A 19,510-nucleotide genomic window follows, 5' to 3' on the forward strand; every position below is an offset into this window, starting at 1 on the left:
GACTTTGGATACAATATACAACTGGAAAAATGACAAGAATTATGGGAAAGAAATAGAAAAGTAACATTGGCAATACCGTTTAAAGAAAATTTATGTAAAATGTGTTATAGGTGGCACTATCCACCAGCGAGATTAGCAAAAATGTTTAGAAATTTATCACCAAATTGTTGGAAATGCCATCACAAATCAGGCACATACTACCATATGTGGTGGCCGTGTAAAAAAGCAAAAGAATATTGGCAGAAAATTCAAATATTGCTGAGAGAATTAACCAAAGAGGAAATAGAATTTAAACCAAAATTATTCCTTTTGGGAATTATAAATGAGAATTAAAGCAAAGGGGTAACCTACTTAACAATATATATCACACTTTTTCCACAGGAAAAAAATTCCTACTAGACCAAACCAATAGGGACCTACTCACTCTTCATCTCAAACTCAGTAACCAAATTCACCCAGCACTCTGGAAGAAATCCAAACAACTAGCCGTCTGCAGAGTCAAAACAGAAACCTCCCACATGACAGACACACACACCAACAAACTCCACAGAGTAGAAAAACACATAAGCCCAACCCCCCTCCAGAGCAACTCATGAAACAAACAGTAGATAACATATCAGACAGAACTCTCACCATAGCAGAAACCAACGTTCTTTCCAAAGGATTCAACTTTGCAGTCACCAGATATGGCGGGGACTTTAGGGCTGGCCATTACCGGGGAAGGAGGGCTCGCTACGTTACAGAGATCCCTCCTTCCGGCCCTATGAGTCCCACTCCAAGGCCAGATGGCGCGAGTAATCAGGACCCTGGTCTCAGGCTGTTGTCGCTAAATGCCAGGTCTGAAGTTCATAAGGCTCCCCTCGTCCGTGACTTAATTTTAGACGAGAGGGCAGACCTGGCATGTATTACTGAAACCTGGCTGGGCCCAGAGGGAGGAGTCCCCCTCGTAGGGATGTGCCCAGAGGGTTTTCAGGTGCTCCATCAGCCGAGAGCTCAGAGAAGGGGTGGGGGTGTGGCCATTGTTATCTGAGAGTCTCTAGTACCTCGTAGGATCCCTGCTCCGGAGCTTGTCGGGTGTGAGTCCCTGCTGGTGAAGCTGGACCTCAAGGGTCAAGTGGGCTTGCTGTTAAGGTACCTGCCTCCCAACAGCGTTGCAGCAGCCCTCCCCTCGCTCCTCGAGTCGGTAGCCGAGCTGGCAATTGAGTTCCCCAGGCTCATGGTTCTGGGGGATTTCAATTTGCCTTCGCTCGGTGAACACTCTGATGGAGCCAAGAAGTTCATGGCTTCCATGACAGCCATGGGCTTGACCCAAGTAATTCGGGGCCCAACCCACTTGGCGGGTCACATGCTCGACCTCGTATTTCTCTCGGAGCAGTGGATTTGTGATCTTGGTCTGAGGGGTAGTGAGATCGTACCCCTGTCGTGGTCAGACCACTACCTACTGAGGCTTGACTTTCGGAGACCAAACACCCACTGTAGGGAGGAGCAACCGACCAGGTGGTTCCGCCCCAGGCGACTTATGGAACCTTTGGGGTTCCAAACGGAGCTTGGGGTTATTCCTGATACCCTCGCCCGCAGTCCGGCGGAGACTCTGGTTGCTGCTTGGAACTCGGCAGCGACGGAGTCTCTTAACCGTATTGCGCCTCTACGGCCGCTCCGAGGCAGTGGATCCAGGAGGGCTCCTTGGTTTACTGAGAAACTCTGGGAGATGAAGCGCCGAAAGAGACGCCTAGAGCACCATTGGAGATCCAGTAAATCCGAATCGAGCTGAGCACTTTTAACATCCTGCATCAGAGAGTACATCCGGGCAATCAGGACGTCAAAAAGAACTTACATTGGGGCTTCCTGGGGGCGTGGCCTGTTGCCGAGGAGGGCTCAACCGAACTCCTCTCAGGGATCTGGTCTGTATATCTAAATAAGATCATAGATATCACCCCTTTTTGGCTAAGGAAGGGGCAGGGAGTAGCTCTGTATGCTAGGGTCTATTCGTAATCCACAGCCTTTTCTTTTTTTTTGGCTGTGGACAGAGATTAGATCCAGCGGGAGCGGAGCTTTTATCTCCAGCCAGTTCTTCTCAGCTGCCTTTTTTGGCAGCCCCAGACAGGCTAGCCCCCCCCCCCCCAGGACAAAGCAAAGTTTTTTTCAAGCTAGGTTAATACGGGCGGGTCCCACTCCTGTGAGATTTATGCTTTTATTACTATCTTAAATACCAGCACCATTCGTCTTAGAGACTTCTTTGTCTAAATGGACTTCAAAATGGCGATTTCCCCCCGTTGGTGATTGATAGTAGATGTACTTAGCCGGTTTTACCTTCCTGCAGACCGCTCCTTAACAAAATAAACTCTTTTTCTTTGGAAACAGAGGGGAGCAAAAGCGCTGCTTATCTGTTTATTTATTATGGCACCCAGATCAAAGAAGCGTCTTGCTACAAATGTGCCTAAAGAATCTAAAGAATTTATATTGGAATCACAGCCTTTGTCTCCTATGCCCTCTACTGGAGAATTTTTAACACAGGAATATTTCTTTAAAATGTTTAATGATTTTAAAAAAGAAATTAAGGAATTTGTATTGGATCTATATGATGATTTAAAGTCTAAAATTAACCAAATGAAGGCGAATACGTTCGCAGCCGTGTCTGCCCTGTCAGATTATTCTGCTGAAATAGAGAATAAATTGGAAAGCTTGGAGAAGGCTAATTTTAATTTGACTACTAATATTCAAATATTACAACAAAAAATTAGAGACACTGAAGAACAGCTCATGATGATAAATTTTAATAGGAAGGCATTTGCAATAAGAGTTAGAGGATTCCGTGAAAAGGAGCAAGAGAATCTGAAACAGACCTTTGCTGAAGCCTTCAGCCATGCGGTGGGAAGCCCGGGACTTAACTTTGATTGGCAGATTCGGAAAATCTATCGCCAGAACTCATTGGTAGCGGAACAGCGACAGCTCCCGAGGGACATAATTATATATTTCTCCACAAAAGAATCCAGAAATGCGATTGTGCAAAAGTTTCATAATAACAGTCTCCGAGTTGATGACCAGGACCTGATTGTCTTCAAAGATATTCCTTTCCAGATGTTGAGAGCAAGAAGGGACTACGCCTTTTTAACTAAAGAGCTTAGGAGTCAACAGATTCGATACAGATGGGAGGCCCCTGCCGGCATTACGGTCACATTTGAGAATCAAAGATTTCGTCTTAACTCTGTTTCGGAGGCCCAAGATTTCTATCGTAGGACTTTGAAGGCGGGACTTCCTGACTCACTTGGAAGAGAGGAGAGACAAGCGGAAGGAGAAGGCAAACGGCAGGCCGCGTGGCTGCAAGATGGAGGGGGTAGCCTTTCCTCCCTCAGAGAAGCAGAAAAACGGAGATCGAGAATTTAGACATTTTAAAATATTTGTAAAAGTTGTGGACCGAATGGGGGCTTGCGACCTCTCTCCGGTAGAAAAAGCGGATTAATTCTTATTAGAAGGGAAAGTTGGGTGAAATTACTTTGAGCTAGATCTTAAACTAATGTTAGCATAAATTTGATAGTGGTAAACATCAGACAAGCAAGGGATGAGGGTAAAATATATGCGGAATGATTTACGTTGTTTAAAGCTTATTAGAAGAGGAAAGCCGGTTGGGATTATCTTAAAATAGATGTAAAATGAATGCGGAATGAATTATGTTGTTTAAATTTTGTTAGAAGGGATTACTTTAAAACAGAAGGTTAACTGACTTTTGTTGAAAGTATTATTTGAATATGTGGAATGATCCATGCTATTTAATTCTTATTAGAAGGGAAAGTCGGTTGAAATTACTTTGAGCTAGATCTTAAACAAATGTCTGCATAAATTTGATAGTGGTAAATACCAGACAAGCAAGGGATGAGGGTAAAATGCATGTGGAATGATTTACGTTATTTAAATCCTATTAGAAGAGAAAGTCGGTTGGGATTATCTTAAGATAGAAACTTTTTGTGTAAAGTAATACTTGATCTACGCTGCTTAAACTTTACTAAGAAGGGGAAGCTTGGTTAGATTATTTTGAATTATTGTTTGAAAAGGAGGTTAAGAAAGATTATTTACGCTGTTTAAATTTTATTAGAAGGGAAAGTTTGATTATTCTTCTGTAAAGTAATATTTGAATATGTGGCATGAACCACGTTGCTTAAATTTTATCGGAAGGGATCAATTTTGGTTAGACTGTATATTGATGCCTACACAAATTTGTATAAATGTTTACCTGAATATAAGGTTTAGGAAGAGGAACGGGAGAGTCTACAGAAGGTTGGGGTAAATAACAAAGAAGTAAGAACGAGAATAAAATATAGATAGAATGACTTATACTATTTAAGCATAGATAAAGATGGGTGGCTGAGATCAACACAAAGAGTGGTTTCTTTTTTTTCTTTTTTTTCTTTTTTCTTTTCTTTTTTTGTTTTCTTGTTTTTCTTTCTTTTGACATATTACTTTTATTTTTAATCCATATGTATACAAGATATTTTAGACAGAAGGTAGTGCCAGGTGTGGGCCCTGGGAAGTCGGGAGGATTAGGGATGGGGATTTGTGGGGGGGGGTGGGGGGCGTTAAAATAGTCTCAATAAGAACAAGAATGTATTTATATACGGTGGTTTTTTTTCTTTTTTCTTTTCTCTCTTTTTTCTTTACAGTAAATACCCTGTATATAAGTGATTGCAAATGGAATGTGAAAATGAATAAAATATATTTAAAAAAAAAAAAAAGAACTTACATTGCCACTCTGATTGCATCCGCTGAGTCGCGCCCAGCCGCCCTGTTCAGGATAACCCGTTCCTTCCTAAATAGAAGGGATACGGGTGATCCTTTGCAGGGCAGGGCTGAGGACTACGTCCAGTTCCTCGCGGATAAAGTTGCTCGGTTTCGGGAGGACCTGGACTCCAATCCTGCAGAACCAGCCGAGGCACTAGGGGATAATCTGGTAAGTCATCGCTGGATTGATTTTCAAGCTGTTACCCCTGAGGACGTGGACAAGGCTATGAGAGGTGTAGGTGCCTCCACATGCATGCTGGACCCGTGCCCCTCCTGGCTGGTTGTTAACAGCAGGGAGGTGATACGGGGCTGGATCCAGGCGGTTGTTGCCACTTCCCTTCAGGAGGGGGTCTTTCCCCCCGCTTTAAAGGCAGCGGTGGTGAGACCCCTCCTGAAGAAACCATCTCTGGATCCAGCCATTCTAAACAATTATCGTCCAGTCTCCAACCTCCCCTTTGTGGGGAAGGTTGTTGAGAAGGTGGTGGCCTTTCAGCTCCAGCGGTCCTTGGAGGAAGCCAGTTATCTTGATGCATTCCAGTCTGGCTTCAGGCCTGGCTACAGCACAGAAACCGCTTTGGTCGCATTGACCGATGATCTCTGGAGAGCCAGGGATGGAGGCCATGCCTCCATCCTGGTACTCCTTGACCTCTCTGTGGCTTTCGATACCATCAACCATGGTATCCTTCTGCGACGACTGCGGGAGGTGGGGGTGGGAGGCACTGTTTTACGGTGGTTCTCCTCTTACCTCTCGGACAGGTCGCAGTCGGTGTTAGTCGGAGGGCAGAGATCGACCCCTAGGCCCCTAACATATGGGGTGCCGCAGGGTTCGGTCCTGTCCCCCCTACTTTTTAATATCTACATGAAACCGCTGGGCGAGATCATTCGACGGCATGGGATAAAATACCACCAGTATGCGGACGATACTCAGTTGTATCTGTCCGCCCCGTGCCAACTCAATGAAGCGATGGACGTGATGAGCCAGGGCCTTGAGGCTGTTAGAGACTGGATGGGGGTTAACAAGCTTGTACTCAATCCAGATAAGACCGAGTGGCTGTTGTGCTTCCCTCCCACTAATTGGCCAAGTGTTCCATCTCTCAGGCTGGGGGGTCAAATACTACGCCCCTCAGATAGGGTCCGCAACTTGGGAGTCCTCCTGGACGCACAGCTGACTTTTGAACAACATTTGTCGGCTGTGACCAGGGGGGCATTTGCCCAGGTTCACCTGGTGCACCAGTTGCATCCCTACCTGAACCGGGAGGCTCTCACAACAGTCACTCGTGCCCTTGTGACCTCTAGGCTGGAGTACTGCAATGTGCTCTACATGGGGCTGCCCTTGAAGAGTATTCGGCGACTTCAGCTGGTCCAGAATGTGGCCGCGTGAGCGATCGTGGGTGCACCTCATTTCACCCACGTAACACCTATCCTCCACGAGCTGCACTGGCTGCCTGTTGATCTCCGAGTGCGCTTCAAGATGCTACTTGTCACCTACAAAGCCCTTCATGGTATTGGATCTGGGTACTTGAGAGACCGCCTACTGCCAATTACTTCCACTAGGCCAATAAGATCCCATAGACTAGGCCTCCTCTGAATTCCATCAGCCGGTCAATGTCGACTGGCAACTACCCGGAGGAGAGCCTTCTCGGTGGCTGTTCCGACCCTATGGAACGAACTCCCCGTGGAGATTCGTACCCTCACCACCCTCCAGACCTTCCACGTAGCCCTTAAAACCTGGCTGTCCCGACAGGCCTGGGGCTAAAGACTTCAACCCCACCCGAATAGTATGACTGTTGTGCTTTTTAACGATGTATTGTCTTTATGTGTATAACTTGTTTTGTACTTCCCTCCCCCCTGAATTGTGAGCCGCCCTGAGTCCCCTCAGGGAAAAGGGCGGCATACAAATAAAGCTAAAATCAAATCAAATCAAACCTCCAAACGCATCCCCACTGAAAACATCATATGCGGAGTTGAAGCTACCCTAACCAAAATCAACCCAGATGAAGCCAATAAAATCAGACTTGAAGTCACCAATGTCCTCTGCTCCAGCAATCCACCCAGAAGCAATTTACATAAAGAAGAACAAAAAGCACTCATCAACTTGAGGAAAGACAACAACATAATAATTCTCCCAGCAGACAAAAGTAACGCCATTGTGGTGATGAACACATCTGACTACCAAACCAAACTATCCAATCTACTCAAGACCCCGCTTACAAGCCTCTAAACACAGACCCCATCACCTACCTGGAAAAACCACCAAATCTAAAATAAAAGCCTCTCCCATCAGTGAAGAGATCCAGCAAAGAATCATCCCCAGAGAGAAATCATCCAGATGCCCCAAACTCTATGACCTCCCCAAGATACACAAAGAAGGAACACCACTCAGACCCATAGTCAGCTCCATAGGCTCACCTCTACAGAATCTTGCCAAATTTCTTGCCAAACAAATTCAACCCTACACAGAATCCATCACCTCACACCTACAAAACTCACTCCACCTCATAGAAATAATAAAGAAACAAAACCTAGCAACCTACTTGTGAGTTTCGATGTCATATCCCTCTTCACCCAAGTGCCTATTAGCCTTGGCAGCTATCCAAAACAAATCCAACCGCCCTAAGCACATCCGAGAATTAACCAACCACTGCCTAACCAACACATACTTCATCCACAATGGACAAAGATACAAACAGATAGAGGGAGCACCTATGGGATCACCCCTCTCACCCGTCATCGTAAACCTATACGTGGAACATTTTGAAACCAATGTTTTAGATAAATATGAACACAAACCCAAACTCTGGCTTAGATATGTAGATGACACTTTTGTAATTTGACCACACAGAAAGGAAAAACTGGACAACTTCCTCACACATCTCAACAGCCTACACCCCAAAATACAATTTACTATGGAAATAGAAGCTAAAAACCAACTTCCCTTTCTGGATGTCCTAATTTACAAAAAAACCAATGGCTCCCTAGGACACATCATCTACCGGGGAAAAAAACCACACCAACAGTTACTTAAACGCACAATCCCATCACCACCCTGCACAGATCAACTCCGTAGCCAAGACCCTCATCTCCAGAACCAAATGCCTAGCCAACAAAGACCACCTGAAAACTGAATTACACACTCTCACAAATGTATTAATTTCCAACAGATTCCAAAGAAACACAATTACCAACCTAATCCAAAAGGAGACACCCCCCAAGAACCGAGACACAGTACAGGACAACGGCATCGCCCTCCTTCCTTATATCAAAGGCACCACAGATAAAATCAGCAAAATTCTCCACAATAGCAATAGCAATAGCAGTAGACTTATATACCGCTTCATAGGGCTTTCAGCCCTCTCTAAGCGGTTTACAGAGAGTCAGCATATTGCCCCCAACAATCTGGGTCCTCATTTTACCCACCTCGGAAGGATGGAAGGCTGAGTCAACCCTGAGCCGGTGAGATTTGAACCGCTGAACTGCTGATCTAGCAGTAGCCTGCAGTGCTGCATTTAACCACTGCGCCACCTTGGCACAAACACAATATCTAGACAGCCTTCAGCACTGACCAAAAAATAGTCAACATCTTAAGAAATACCAAAGATAAGATCCAGCTAGAAAATCAAGGAATCTATGCAATACCATGCAAAATCTGTCCAGCCACATACATTGGACAAACTAATAGGAGAATAAATGCACACATCGCAGAACACAAGAACGAAGTCAGAAAAGAAGAAAAAACTTCCTCCCTCTTCCAGCACCTTAAAGCAATAGGACATGAAATTGATTTTGAAGGAACCAAATTAATCTCCAAAACTGAACACTTCAACAAGAGAATAATTATGGAAGCCATCGAAATAGAGAAACACCCCCACAACATGAATAAACATGACAATACCTCAGGCCTACCAAATATCTGGAAACTAGCCCTAGTAAACAAATGAATTGCAGCCACGAAAACCCCCAGCGGCACTCCACACACCCCCACCAATATTTATAGAAAGAGGACAGCTCCGATCCTGCTTTGCTCGCACAAGCACAAAGCTGAAGACACCGGTCTAAAGATGGCGAGTGGGACCTCGTCGAAATGTCGCCAAGACACTCTCAATCTTACACGAGAAAAGACCCGAATACGCCAAGACTTGCATGCCTGTACACATGAAAATCTACAAATATGAAATTATTTTTATATATATATATATATATATATATATAGATAGATAGATAGATAGAGAGAGAGAGAGAGAGAGAGAGAGAGAGAGAGAGAGAGAGAGAGAGAGAGAGAGAGAGAGAGAGAGAGATAGAGATAGAGAGAGAGAGAGAGAGAGAGAGAGAGAGAGAGATAGAGAGAGAGAGAGAGAGAGAGAGAGAGAGAGAGAGAGAGAGAGAGAGAGAATGAATATATCATTAAAAACACAACAGTCATACAATTCGAGTGGGGTTGAAATCTTTAGCCCCAGGCCTGTTGGGACAGCCAGGACTTAAGGGCTACGCGGAAGGTCTGGAGGGTGGTGAGGGTACGAATCTCCACGGGGAGTTCCAGAAGGTCGGAGCAACCACCGAGAAGGCTCTTCTCCGGGTAGTTGCCAGCCGACATTGGCCGGCTGATGGAATTCGGAGGAGGCCTAATCTATGGGATCGAATCGGTCTGGTGGAGGTAATTGGCAGTAGGCGGTCTCTCAAGTACCCAGATCCAATACCATGCAGGGCTTTGTAGGTGACAAGTAGCACCTTGAAGCGCACTCGGAGATCAACAGGTAGCCAGTGCAGCTCGCGGAGGATAGGTGTTACATGGGTGAAACGGGGTGCACCCACGATCGCTCGCGCGGCCGCATTCTGGACCAGCTGAAGTCGCCGAATACTCTTCAAGGGCAGCCCCATGTAGAGCACATTGCAGTATTCCAGCCTAGAGGTCACAAGGGCACGAGTGACTGTTGTGAGAGCCTCCCGGTTCAGGTAGGGCCGCAACTGGTGCACCAGGCGAACCTGGGCAAATGCCCCCCTGGTCACAGCCAACAAATGGTGTTCAAAAGTCAGCTGTGGGTCCAGGAGGACTCCCAAGTTGCGGACCCTATCTGAGGGGCGTAGTATTTGACCCCCCAGCATGAGAGATGGAACACTTGACCAATTAGTGGGAGGGAAGCACAGCAGCCACTCGGTTTTATCTGGGTTGAGTATAAGCTTGTTAACCCCCATCCAGTCTCTAATGGCTTCAAGGCCCTGGCTCATCACATCCATCGCTTCATTGAGTTGGCACGGGGCGGACAGATACAACTGAGTGTCGTCCGCGTATTGATGGTATTTTATCCCGTGCCGTTGAATGATCTCGCCCAGCGGTTTCATGTAGATGTTAAAAAGAAGGGGGGACAGGACCGAACCCTGCGGCACCCCATATGTTAGGGGCCTAGGGGTCGATCTCTGCCCTCCGACTAACACCGACTGCGACCTGTCCGAGAGGTAAGAGGAGAACCACCGTAGAACAGTGCCTCTCACACCCACCTCCCGCAGTCGTCGCAGAAGGATACCATGGTTGATGGTATCAAAAGCCGCAGAAAGGTCAAGGAGTACCCGGATGGCGGCATGGCCTCCATCCCTGGCTCTCCAGAGATCATCGGTCAATGCGACCAAAGCGGTTTCTGTGCTGTAGCCAGGCCTGAAGCCAGACTGGAATGCATCAAGATAACTGGCTTCCTCCAAGGACCGCTGGAGCTGAAAGGCCACCACCTTCTCAACAACCTTCCCCACAAAGGGGAGGTTGGAGACTGGACGATAGTTGTTAAGAATGGCTGGATCCAAAGATGGTTTATTCAGGAGTGGTCTCACCACCGCCGCCTTTAAAGCGGGGGGAAAGACCCCCTCCCGTAAGGAGGCGGCAACCACCGCCTGGATCCAGCCCCGTGTCACCTCCCTGCTGTTGACAACCAGCTAGGAGGGGCACGTGTCCAGCACGCATGTGGAGGCACCTACAGCTCTCATGGCCTTGTCCACGTCCTCAGGGGTAACAGCCTGAAAATCAACCCAGCGATGACCTACCAAATTATCCCTTAGTGCCTCGGCTGGTTCTGCAGAGTTGGAGTCCAGGTCCGCCCGAAACCGAGCAACTTTGTCCGCGAGGAATTGGATGTAATCCTCAGGCCTGCCCTGCAAAGGATCACCCGTATCCCTCCTATTTAGCAGGGAGCGGGTTATCCTGAACAGGGCGGCTGGGCGCGACTCAGCGGAAGCAATCAGAGAGGCAATATAAGTTCTTTTGGACGTCCTGATTGCCCGGATGTATTCTCTGATGCAAGATGTTAAAAGTGCTCGGTTCGATTCGGATTTACTGGATCTCCACTTGTACTCTAGGCGTCTCTTTCAGCGCTTCATCTCCCAGAGTTCCTCAGTAAACCAAGGAGCCCTCCTGGATCCACTGCCTCGGAGCGGCCGTATTGGCGCAATCCGGTTAAGAGACTCCGTCGCTGCCGAATTCCAAGCAGCAACCAGAGTCTCCGCCGGACTGCGGGCGAGAGTATCAGGAATAAATAACCCCAAGCTCCGTTTTGAACCTCGAGGGGTCCATAAGTCGCCTGGGGCGGAACCACCTGGTCGGTTCCTCCTCCCTACAGTGGGGGTTTGGTCTCCGAAAGTCAAGCCTTAGTAGGTAGTGGTCCAACCATGACGGGGTAAGATCTCACTACCCCTCAGACCAAGATCACAACTCCACTGCTCCGATAGAAATACGAGGTCGAGCATGTGACCCGCCGAGTGGGTTGGGCCCCGAATTACTTGGGTCAAGCCCATGGTTGTCATGGAAACCATGAACTCCTGCGCTCCATCAGAGTGTTCACCGAGCGAAGGCAAATTGAAATCCCCCAGGACCATAAGCCTGGGGAACTCAACTGCCAGCTCGGCTACCGACTCGTGGAGCGAGGGGAGGGCTGCTGCAACACTGTTGGGAGGCAGGTACGTTAGCAGCAAACCCACTTGACCCTTGAGGTCCAACTTCACCAGCAGGGACTCACACCCGACAAGCTCCGGAGCAGGGATCCTACGAGGTGCTAGAGACTCTCAGATAACTATGGCCACACCCCCACCCCTTCGCTGGGCCCTCGCCTAATGAAGCACCTGAAAGCCCTCTGGGCACATCTCTACGAGGGGGACTCCTCCCTCCGGGCCCAGCCAGGTTTCAGTAATACATGCCAGGTCTGCCCTCTCGTCTAAAATTAAGTCCCGGACGAGAGGAGCTTTATGAGCTACAGACCTGGCATTTAGCGACAGCAGCCTAAGACCAGGGTCCTGATTACTCGCGCCATCTGGCCTTGGAGTGGGACTCATAGGGCCGGAAGGAGGGATCTCTGTGATGTAGCGAACCCTCCTTCCCCGGTAATGGCCAGCCCTAAAGTCCCCGCCATATCTGCCCCTCCCTGTTAAGACCGTAATGCTCTGGCCCACTCCCGTGTCCGTGGCCCCTCCACCCCCCCCCATAACCCTCGCATGCTCCAGCAGGCCCTTCGAATCAAACATCCTGAGGCTGGGATTGGCTCAGGCCCCCCTGGTGCTTCTGCAGAGCACTCAGCACAGAGGGTACCTGGGTAGGCCCCAGCCTGCTCAGACATACACAATCACAAAACCATTCGCACCCCACTAACAATTTAAAAACACAGAAAGTTACAACAGTAATAGGGATTAAAAGTGGGCACATACAACAACAGTCACATCATTCTCACCTCATTCATAAGATGCGGAGACTAAAAATTGTGCAAGTCCAAGATGGAGTAGTGTGAGAAGGAGGGGGGGAGAGGTACTCCGCTCCTCTCCCTTCCTATGTCCCGGAGAGACGTCCTTGGCCACCAGATCAAAAGTGAGTGGTATATAAGGCGGCTGTATGTAGGCAGGATAAGATGTAAAAGTCTAGTGTTCATAGGCGGCAACCGTTCAGTCTCACACTTCCAATGAAGGTCAGCGGGCCGTATGCCTATATATATATTTATATATTTATATATTTATATATTTATATATTTATATATTTTTATATCTATATCTATATCTATATCTATATCTATATCTATATCTATCTATCTATCTATCTATCTATCTATCTATCTATCTATCTATCTATCTATCTATCTATCTATCTATCTATCTATATATATATATATATATATATATAATGTTATATTGGGTTTCTGTCGTGATGGACTCTTGTGACGAGCTGATTGAGAGATAATGGAAGCTTTATTTATTTATCAGCACAAATATAAAACACACACACACACACACACACACACATATATATATATGTATATGTATATGTATATGTATATGTATATGTATATGTATATGTATATGTATATGTATATGTATATGTATATGTATATGTATATATTTAGAGTTACAACCCCCGGTATGCCCAAATATGGGAGGAAGATCACTACTTCCATTCTCTGTCCTTCGGCTCGTCACAAGAGACCATCCAGACAGAAACCCAATATTTTTACTGTTGCCTTTTTGTTACATTTGTTGTATTTGTGCTGATAAATAAATAAAGGGAGACTAGTATAGATCTATTTCAAGCTATTTAGCTCTCATCAGCTAGCCATATATATACTGCCTTTAATTTTCTAAGTTTAGAAGTTTAAGCCATATACAGGTGAAAGTCGAAAAATTAGAATATGTGCAAAAGTTCATTCATTTCAGTAATGCAACTTAAAAGGTGAAACTAATATATGAGATAGACTCATTACATACAAAGCAAGATAGTTCAAGCCATGATTTGTCATAATTGTGATGATTATCGCTTACAGGTCATGAAAACCCCAAATCCACAATTTCAGAAAATTAGAATATTACATGCAATCAATAAAACTAGGATTGTACATAGAACAATATCGGACCTCTGAAAAGTATAAGCATGCATATGTACTCAGTACTTTGTTTGGGCCCCTTTTGCAGCAATTACTGCCTCAATAGTATAGAAGCTATCAGCCTGTGGCACCGTTGAGGTGTTATCGAAGACCAGGATGCTCCAATAGCGGCCCTTCAGCTCTTCTGCATTGTTCGGTCTCATGTCTCTCATCTTTCTCTTGGCAATGCCCCATAGATTCTCTATGGGGTTCAGGTCAGGCGAGTTTGCTGGTTAATCAAGCACAGTAATCCCATGGTCATTGAACCAAGCTCTGGTGCTTTTGGCAGTGTGGGCAGGTGCCAAGTCCTGCTGGAAAATGAAGTCAGCATCCCCATAAAGCTCGTCTGCAGAAGGAAGCATGAAGTGCTCCAAAATCTCCTGGTAGATGGCTGCGTTTACCCTGGATGTAATGAAGCACAGTGGACCAACACTAGCAGATGACATGGCTCCCCAAATCAACACAGACTGTGGAAACTTCACACTGGACTTCAAGCATCTTGCAGTGTGTGCCTCTCCAGTCTTCCTCCATACTCTGGGTCCTTGGTTTCCAAATGAAATGCAAATGTTGCTCTCATCAGAAAAGAGAACTTTGGACCACTGAGCAACAGACCAGGTCTGTTTTTCTTTAGCCCAGGTAAGACGCTTCTGACATTGTTGTTCAGGAGCGGCTTGACAAGAGGAATACGACATTTGAAGCCCATGTCCAGGATCCGTCCCTGTGTGGTGGCTCTTGATGCTCCATCCTCAGTCCACTCCTTGTGAAACTCCCCAATACTTTTGAATGGCCTTTTCCTGACTATCCTCTCCAGGCTGCGGTTATCCCTGCTGCTTGCGCACCTTTTTCTTCCGCACTTTTCCCTTCCACATAACTTTCTATTAATGTGCTTTGATACAGCACTTTGGGAACATCCAACTTCTTTTGCAATTACCTTTTGAGGCTTTCCCTCCTTATGGAGGGTGTCAATGATGGTTTTCTGCATAACTGTCAGGTCAGCAGTCTTTCCCATGATTGTGATTCCTACTGAACCAGACTGAGAGACCATTTAAAGCAGTGGTTCTCAACCTTCCTAATGCCGCGACCCTTTAATACAGTTCCTCATGTTGTGGTGACTCCCAACCATTAAAAAATTTGCTACTCTATAACTGTACTCTTGCTACTGTTATGAATCATAATGTAGATATTGATATTGGAAGACTGCTATCATATCACCCTTAAGTCCTTCTTTTCATTCAACCAGACATACCCTGTTCCTGCAACTGTTCTTCATATGTTTGAGTTTCCAGTCCCTAATCCTCTTGGTTGCTCTTTGCACTTTTTCTAGACTAGAGTGTCTACATCTTTTTTTTATAGAGGCAGCCAACATCTTGTCTGCTCCTAAATTTTGGGTCTGAAAAGAATCACATTCTGGAGGCTGGACAACTTTGGCTGTTATACAATGATACACACACATACACAGAGACACACAGTGGCTTTATTCCCACAGCCTCCTTAACTAAGTTGCCTGCAACTGCATTCACAAACTTGCTTACCCTGCCTGGATGGATCTTCAACCTGGTTTGGGATTGTTTCCAGGAGTGCTCTTAACCTTGTTGGCGGTGGAAAGCTTAAACTTAATTTATTGGGCAAACATCGTGCATTGCTTATTGTTTATTTTTATTTTAAAGTTTTTTATTTTCTCTTTCAAGTTTATTCACAAATATACACTCTTATAATTACCATTAATTATATCATTAATCATTTATTGTTATTTTCTTACAAATACAGTTTGGGTCACTTTCTTGCCACCTCATTTTATTTTGCAACAACTTTGCTCCTTCTATCTTCTCTACCTCCCTTCTCTGCCTTTTTCTTTCCTCCTCTCCTTCCTCCCTTCTTCTTCCCCTCTTTCCTCCTCTCCTCCTCTTCTCCACTTTCTTACCCTCTCTCCTACTCTTACTTCCCTTCCTTTGCTTCCTCTGCTTTACCCTTTCTTCCTTTCCCTCCTCCTCCTTCCTCCCTTTCTTCCCCTCTTTCCTCCCCTCCTCTCCTCCTACTTACCCTCTCTCCTACTCTTGATTCCCCTCCCTTACTCCCTCTGCTTTACCTTTTCTTCCTTTCTCTCCTCATCTTTCCTCCTTTCTGTTGTTACCCTTGCTTATTTACTTTCTCTGATGGGTTTTCGGGGTGGCATTTCAGGAAACCCAACTTTATATTTTCATACATATCATTTACTCTGTTACATTTTATTTCTAATAATAGTTCCACTTGTATCATTTTTTAAATTGTTACTTGCATTGCATTTTTTTTTTGCTCTTTTATTTTGTGCATGGTTTATGGTACTTTTAGCAAGCAGGTTTTCATTGTGTGAATGGGGCCAATTCGGGCTCTTGATGATAGGTCTGGTTGTGGATTTAGATATAGTTAAAAATACCTGGCAGCCGCATGGAAAACATAGCCGCACGCACGCCCCACACAATTACAGCCCGGAGCAGGACCTAAGTTCCTCCCTCGCAGGAACACTTTCCCTCCATTACGAAGTCTCTGAGGCTAATTCTATGGGGTGTGCGCATGCACCTATGTTTTTTACATTGTGGAGCCGCGGCAACACTCTGCGCGGCCATTCCAGAGCTCATGTGTGGGGATTTCAAGGAACGCGAGGTGGAGTCTAAACTTTAGAGTTACGCTGGTCTCAGCGACCCCTGTGAAACAGTCGTTCGACCCCAAATGGGGTCACGACTCACAGGTTGAGAACGACTGATTTAAAGGCTCAGGAACCCTTTGCAGGTGTTATGGCTTAATTAGCTGCTTAGCGTGGGACACTTTGAGCCTAGAATATTGCACCTTTTCACAATATTCTAATTTTCTGAGATTGTGGATTTGGGGTTTTCATGAGCTGTAAGCCATAATCACCACAATTATAACAAATCACGGCTTGAATTCTCTCGCTTTGCATGTAATGAGTATATCTCATATATTAGTTTCACCTTTTAAGTTGCACTACTGAAATAAATGAACTTTTGCACGATATTCTGATTTTTCAAGTTTCACTTGTATTTAACATCAACTTAAGATCTATTGCACAAGCCTTACTTGAAAGGGATCTGCCAATTGAGTGTATTTTTTTATATTCTGCTTCCTGATATGTAATGTTTTTGATTAAGATGCTGGCCATACAGTGAGAACCAAAGATTGAGTATGTTTATGTTAATTGAAGCAGGTGTTAGCAATGAACAAAAAATTCTCCACACCAAAGTTTAATCGTCTCCACCATTATTGTATTTTCTTAATCACAATCATTCCTAGTTCCATCATTTCTCCTACTTTTGCATCCTAATCACCTGTTAATTGTACTACATCAATATTGGATTATGCATCTAGCATCTAATGCAATTTATCTTACCATACCATTCCTCAGTGTTGTAGCACTACCCCTAAAATAAGTAACTATCAATTGCTTACTCTAAAATCGATATTCCCTAGGTACACACTAATTTTAGTAGTTACAGCCAACACTGTAAAACCACTTCATTATTTCCTTTCTGGTATCATTACAATTACATTCCCTTTTATAGTCTCATGCCCTGTATCATATAATTTAACCACCTCCGTTAAAGTTGTTTATTTCAGTTCATGTACATCTACTAATTTTCTAATAGCATCCAATTTATACCTCATTTCAACTCTGAAATTTCATGTTTTACTTGGTTTGTGATTGCCACATTCTGATGAGGTAGAGAAACTCAGTAGATTCAGTGATCCTGAAAGCAACACTTATGGGAATAAGAACTCTTGGTGAGATACTGGTAAAACCAAAATGGGAAGAATGAAATTAAGAGATATTCATAACAAGACCAAAGGAAATCTGCAGGCCAGTCCATCTAGAACAGGGGTCCCCAACTGAGAACCGGATGTTAAATTATTTGGCATGCCTGGCCCTCAGAGGGAAACGAAGACAGAGTATTCTTGAAACTCATGCAACCTGTTCAAAGAGGCTTCCTAAAGCAGAGTAATTTAATACAGGAATGAGCTGAGAACTCCACAAAATTTCATCTCTTGAAATCAAGAGAAAATAAAGCTATCTGGCAGCAAACGAAATGTTTTTCTCTGAACAAAAAAGGTACAAACATCCAGGCAGGCATTAGATGACAGCAAACAGATATACAATATTGTGATGGTATCTTGTGGCCTGGATATATGTAGACCAGAACTGATAGACCTAACATGGTTGCAAACAATAACAACCATATAGAGCATGGCTACTAATTTACCTGTTTGCACAAGGAGGAAAAAAAATCTTTCCACGATTTTTTCTCCATAGTAGATCCCAGAATTTTTCAGAGAGTAAAGGATTCCCTCTTTTTTCTGTATAGACAGATCAATATTATCTAGATTTGTGTGTGTGTGTGTGCACATGTGTGCATGTGTATGTGAGAGAGAGAGTGGGCAGAAGGGAGGGAGGGAGAGAGACAGACCAAACTGTCAGACTATTGTAATGCTATCTCTGTAATAATGTTCTATATACCCCACCCCCAAAAAACCACACTAATCTTGAAAATAATAATTTTCAATTTACTTAAGCACATATTATTCCATTAGGTATTTTATGTGAGAAAACAATTCCCAGTTCGGAAGAAATTATGTCCTTTTTTTAAACATTACCATACAGACTTATATTATGTTCAATTGTCAAGCCCATATTACTCTACTCAACAGAATTCATGGAACTGATCTAATTGCTCCCTGATGGATTTAAATTCTCAGAAATGATACATTGTTACACAAACAATTTTAAGAGGACCTATTTTAAATCAATGAGTCAAATGGACTCTCTCTCTCTCTCTCTCTCTCCCTCTCTCTCCCCAACCCCCGTTTTATCAGAATTCCTACTATAAAGGAAACAAAGGCATTGTTACTCACCAGTGACTCGAATAGACTCAAGCATCCTTCGGCGGGTGAGGTGTGGGTTGCAAAGGGATCTCGCCTCCCCACTTTTTACCAGGGTACTATTCTAAAAACTCGGGGCAGCTTCAAGACGACAGTTGGATAGCACGACCAAGAGGAACTAGGGGCAGAAGTTGCTGAGCTTCTGTCAAAACCGAAACCTTGGGAAAAGGCGCTGAACAGCGGCGCTAGCAATTCGAAAGGCCGCTTCTCTTCCTTTCTCAAACTCCGAAAAGCGGCTGGACCGACTCTCTTTCGTTCCTGCCCGGCCGTTTCTTTATAAGGAGTCATTGGAATCGTCAGTAGCTACTAGATAGCCTAGTTGCTAGGACACCACCATTTCCCACAAATCACAGAACAGTTCCTGTAGGGGAATGTTATCACGAAATCTTGCAGATGCGTAGTGCGACTAGTAGTTCAGGATTTCATCGGAAACTACATTTCCCAATTTACAATGCGCCGAGGGACATACATGAATGTGTTGGAAATTGCTGTTGCCATAAATGGAGCATGATTGGATCAGCGTAGTAAGTAGCTGTTGTATTATGGTCGCCTAAACGTGGTGTTTTTTTACGTTGATTAAATTTTCAGATACTTAGATTTCATTTCCCATAAATTAGAGATTATGGGATTAGAGTTTGTTTATTCCAAAAGAAATGTAACTCCCCGCGAAGACCTATCAGTAGGTGAGAAGGGTATTGTCCTACGGAGAAAGGCGAAACCTAGTGACATAGACCTTTAGGAGTTGGTCAGTGCATTTGTTTTAGGAAGCTAGCATGTTACACTTGACATACATAGAACACTTTAATGGGATAAGCATAATTATGTGAACTGAGTCTAAGTTTAATATTGGGTGGGGGAAGCTTAGTTATAGATAAATTACAAAGCTATTAAAATCGCTAGAATTTATACTCTGTCTACAGCCTACTTCAGAAGGA

The 19,510-nt window shown here is 44.7% G+C and overlaps 1 protein-coding gene across 1 annotated transcript in view; it reads right to left on the reverse strand.

The window, feature by feature from the left end:
• MATCAP2 (microtubule associated tyrosine carboxypeptidase 2) overlaps positions 1–18,944 on the reverse strand; it is a 99,017-nt gene extending 80,073 nt beyond the window's left edge. Inside the window, exon 1 of the mRNA XM_014068567.2 lies at positions 18,549–18,944. Coding sequence (XP_013924042.1) covers positions 18,549–18,573 — 25 coding nt within the window. The 5' untranslated portion in view covers positions 18,574–18,944. The remainder of the gene's footprint in view (positions 1–18,548) is intronic.
• Positions 18,945–19,510: the final 566 nt, after the last annotated feature.

This window comes from Thamnophis sirtalis, unplaced genomic scaffold (genome assembly GCF_051295495.1).
Source record: "Thamnophis sirtalis isolate CommonGarterSnake01/CBP01778 unplaced genomic scaffold, rThaSir2_p1.2 scaffold_4, whole genome shotgun sequence".
Classification (NCBI taxonomy): Eukaryota; Metazoa; Chordata; class Lepidosauria; order Squamata; family Natricidae; genus Thamnophis; species Thamnophis sirtalis.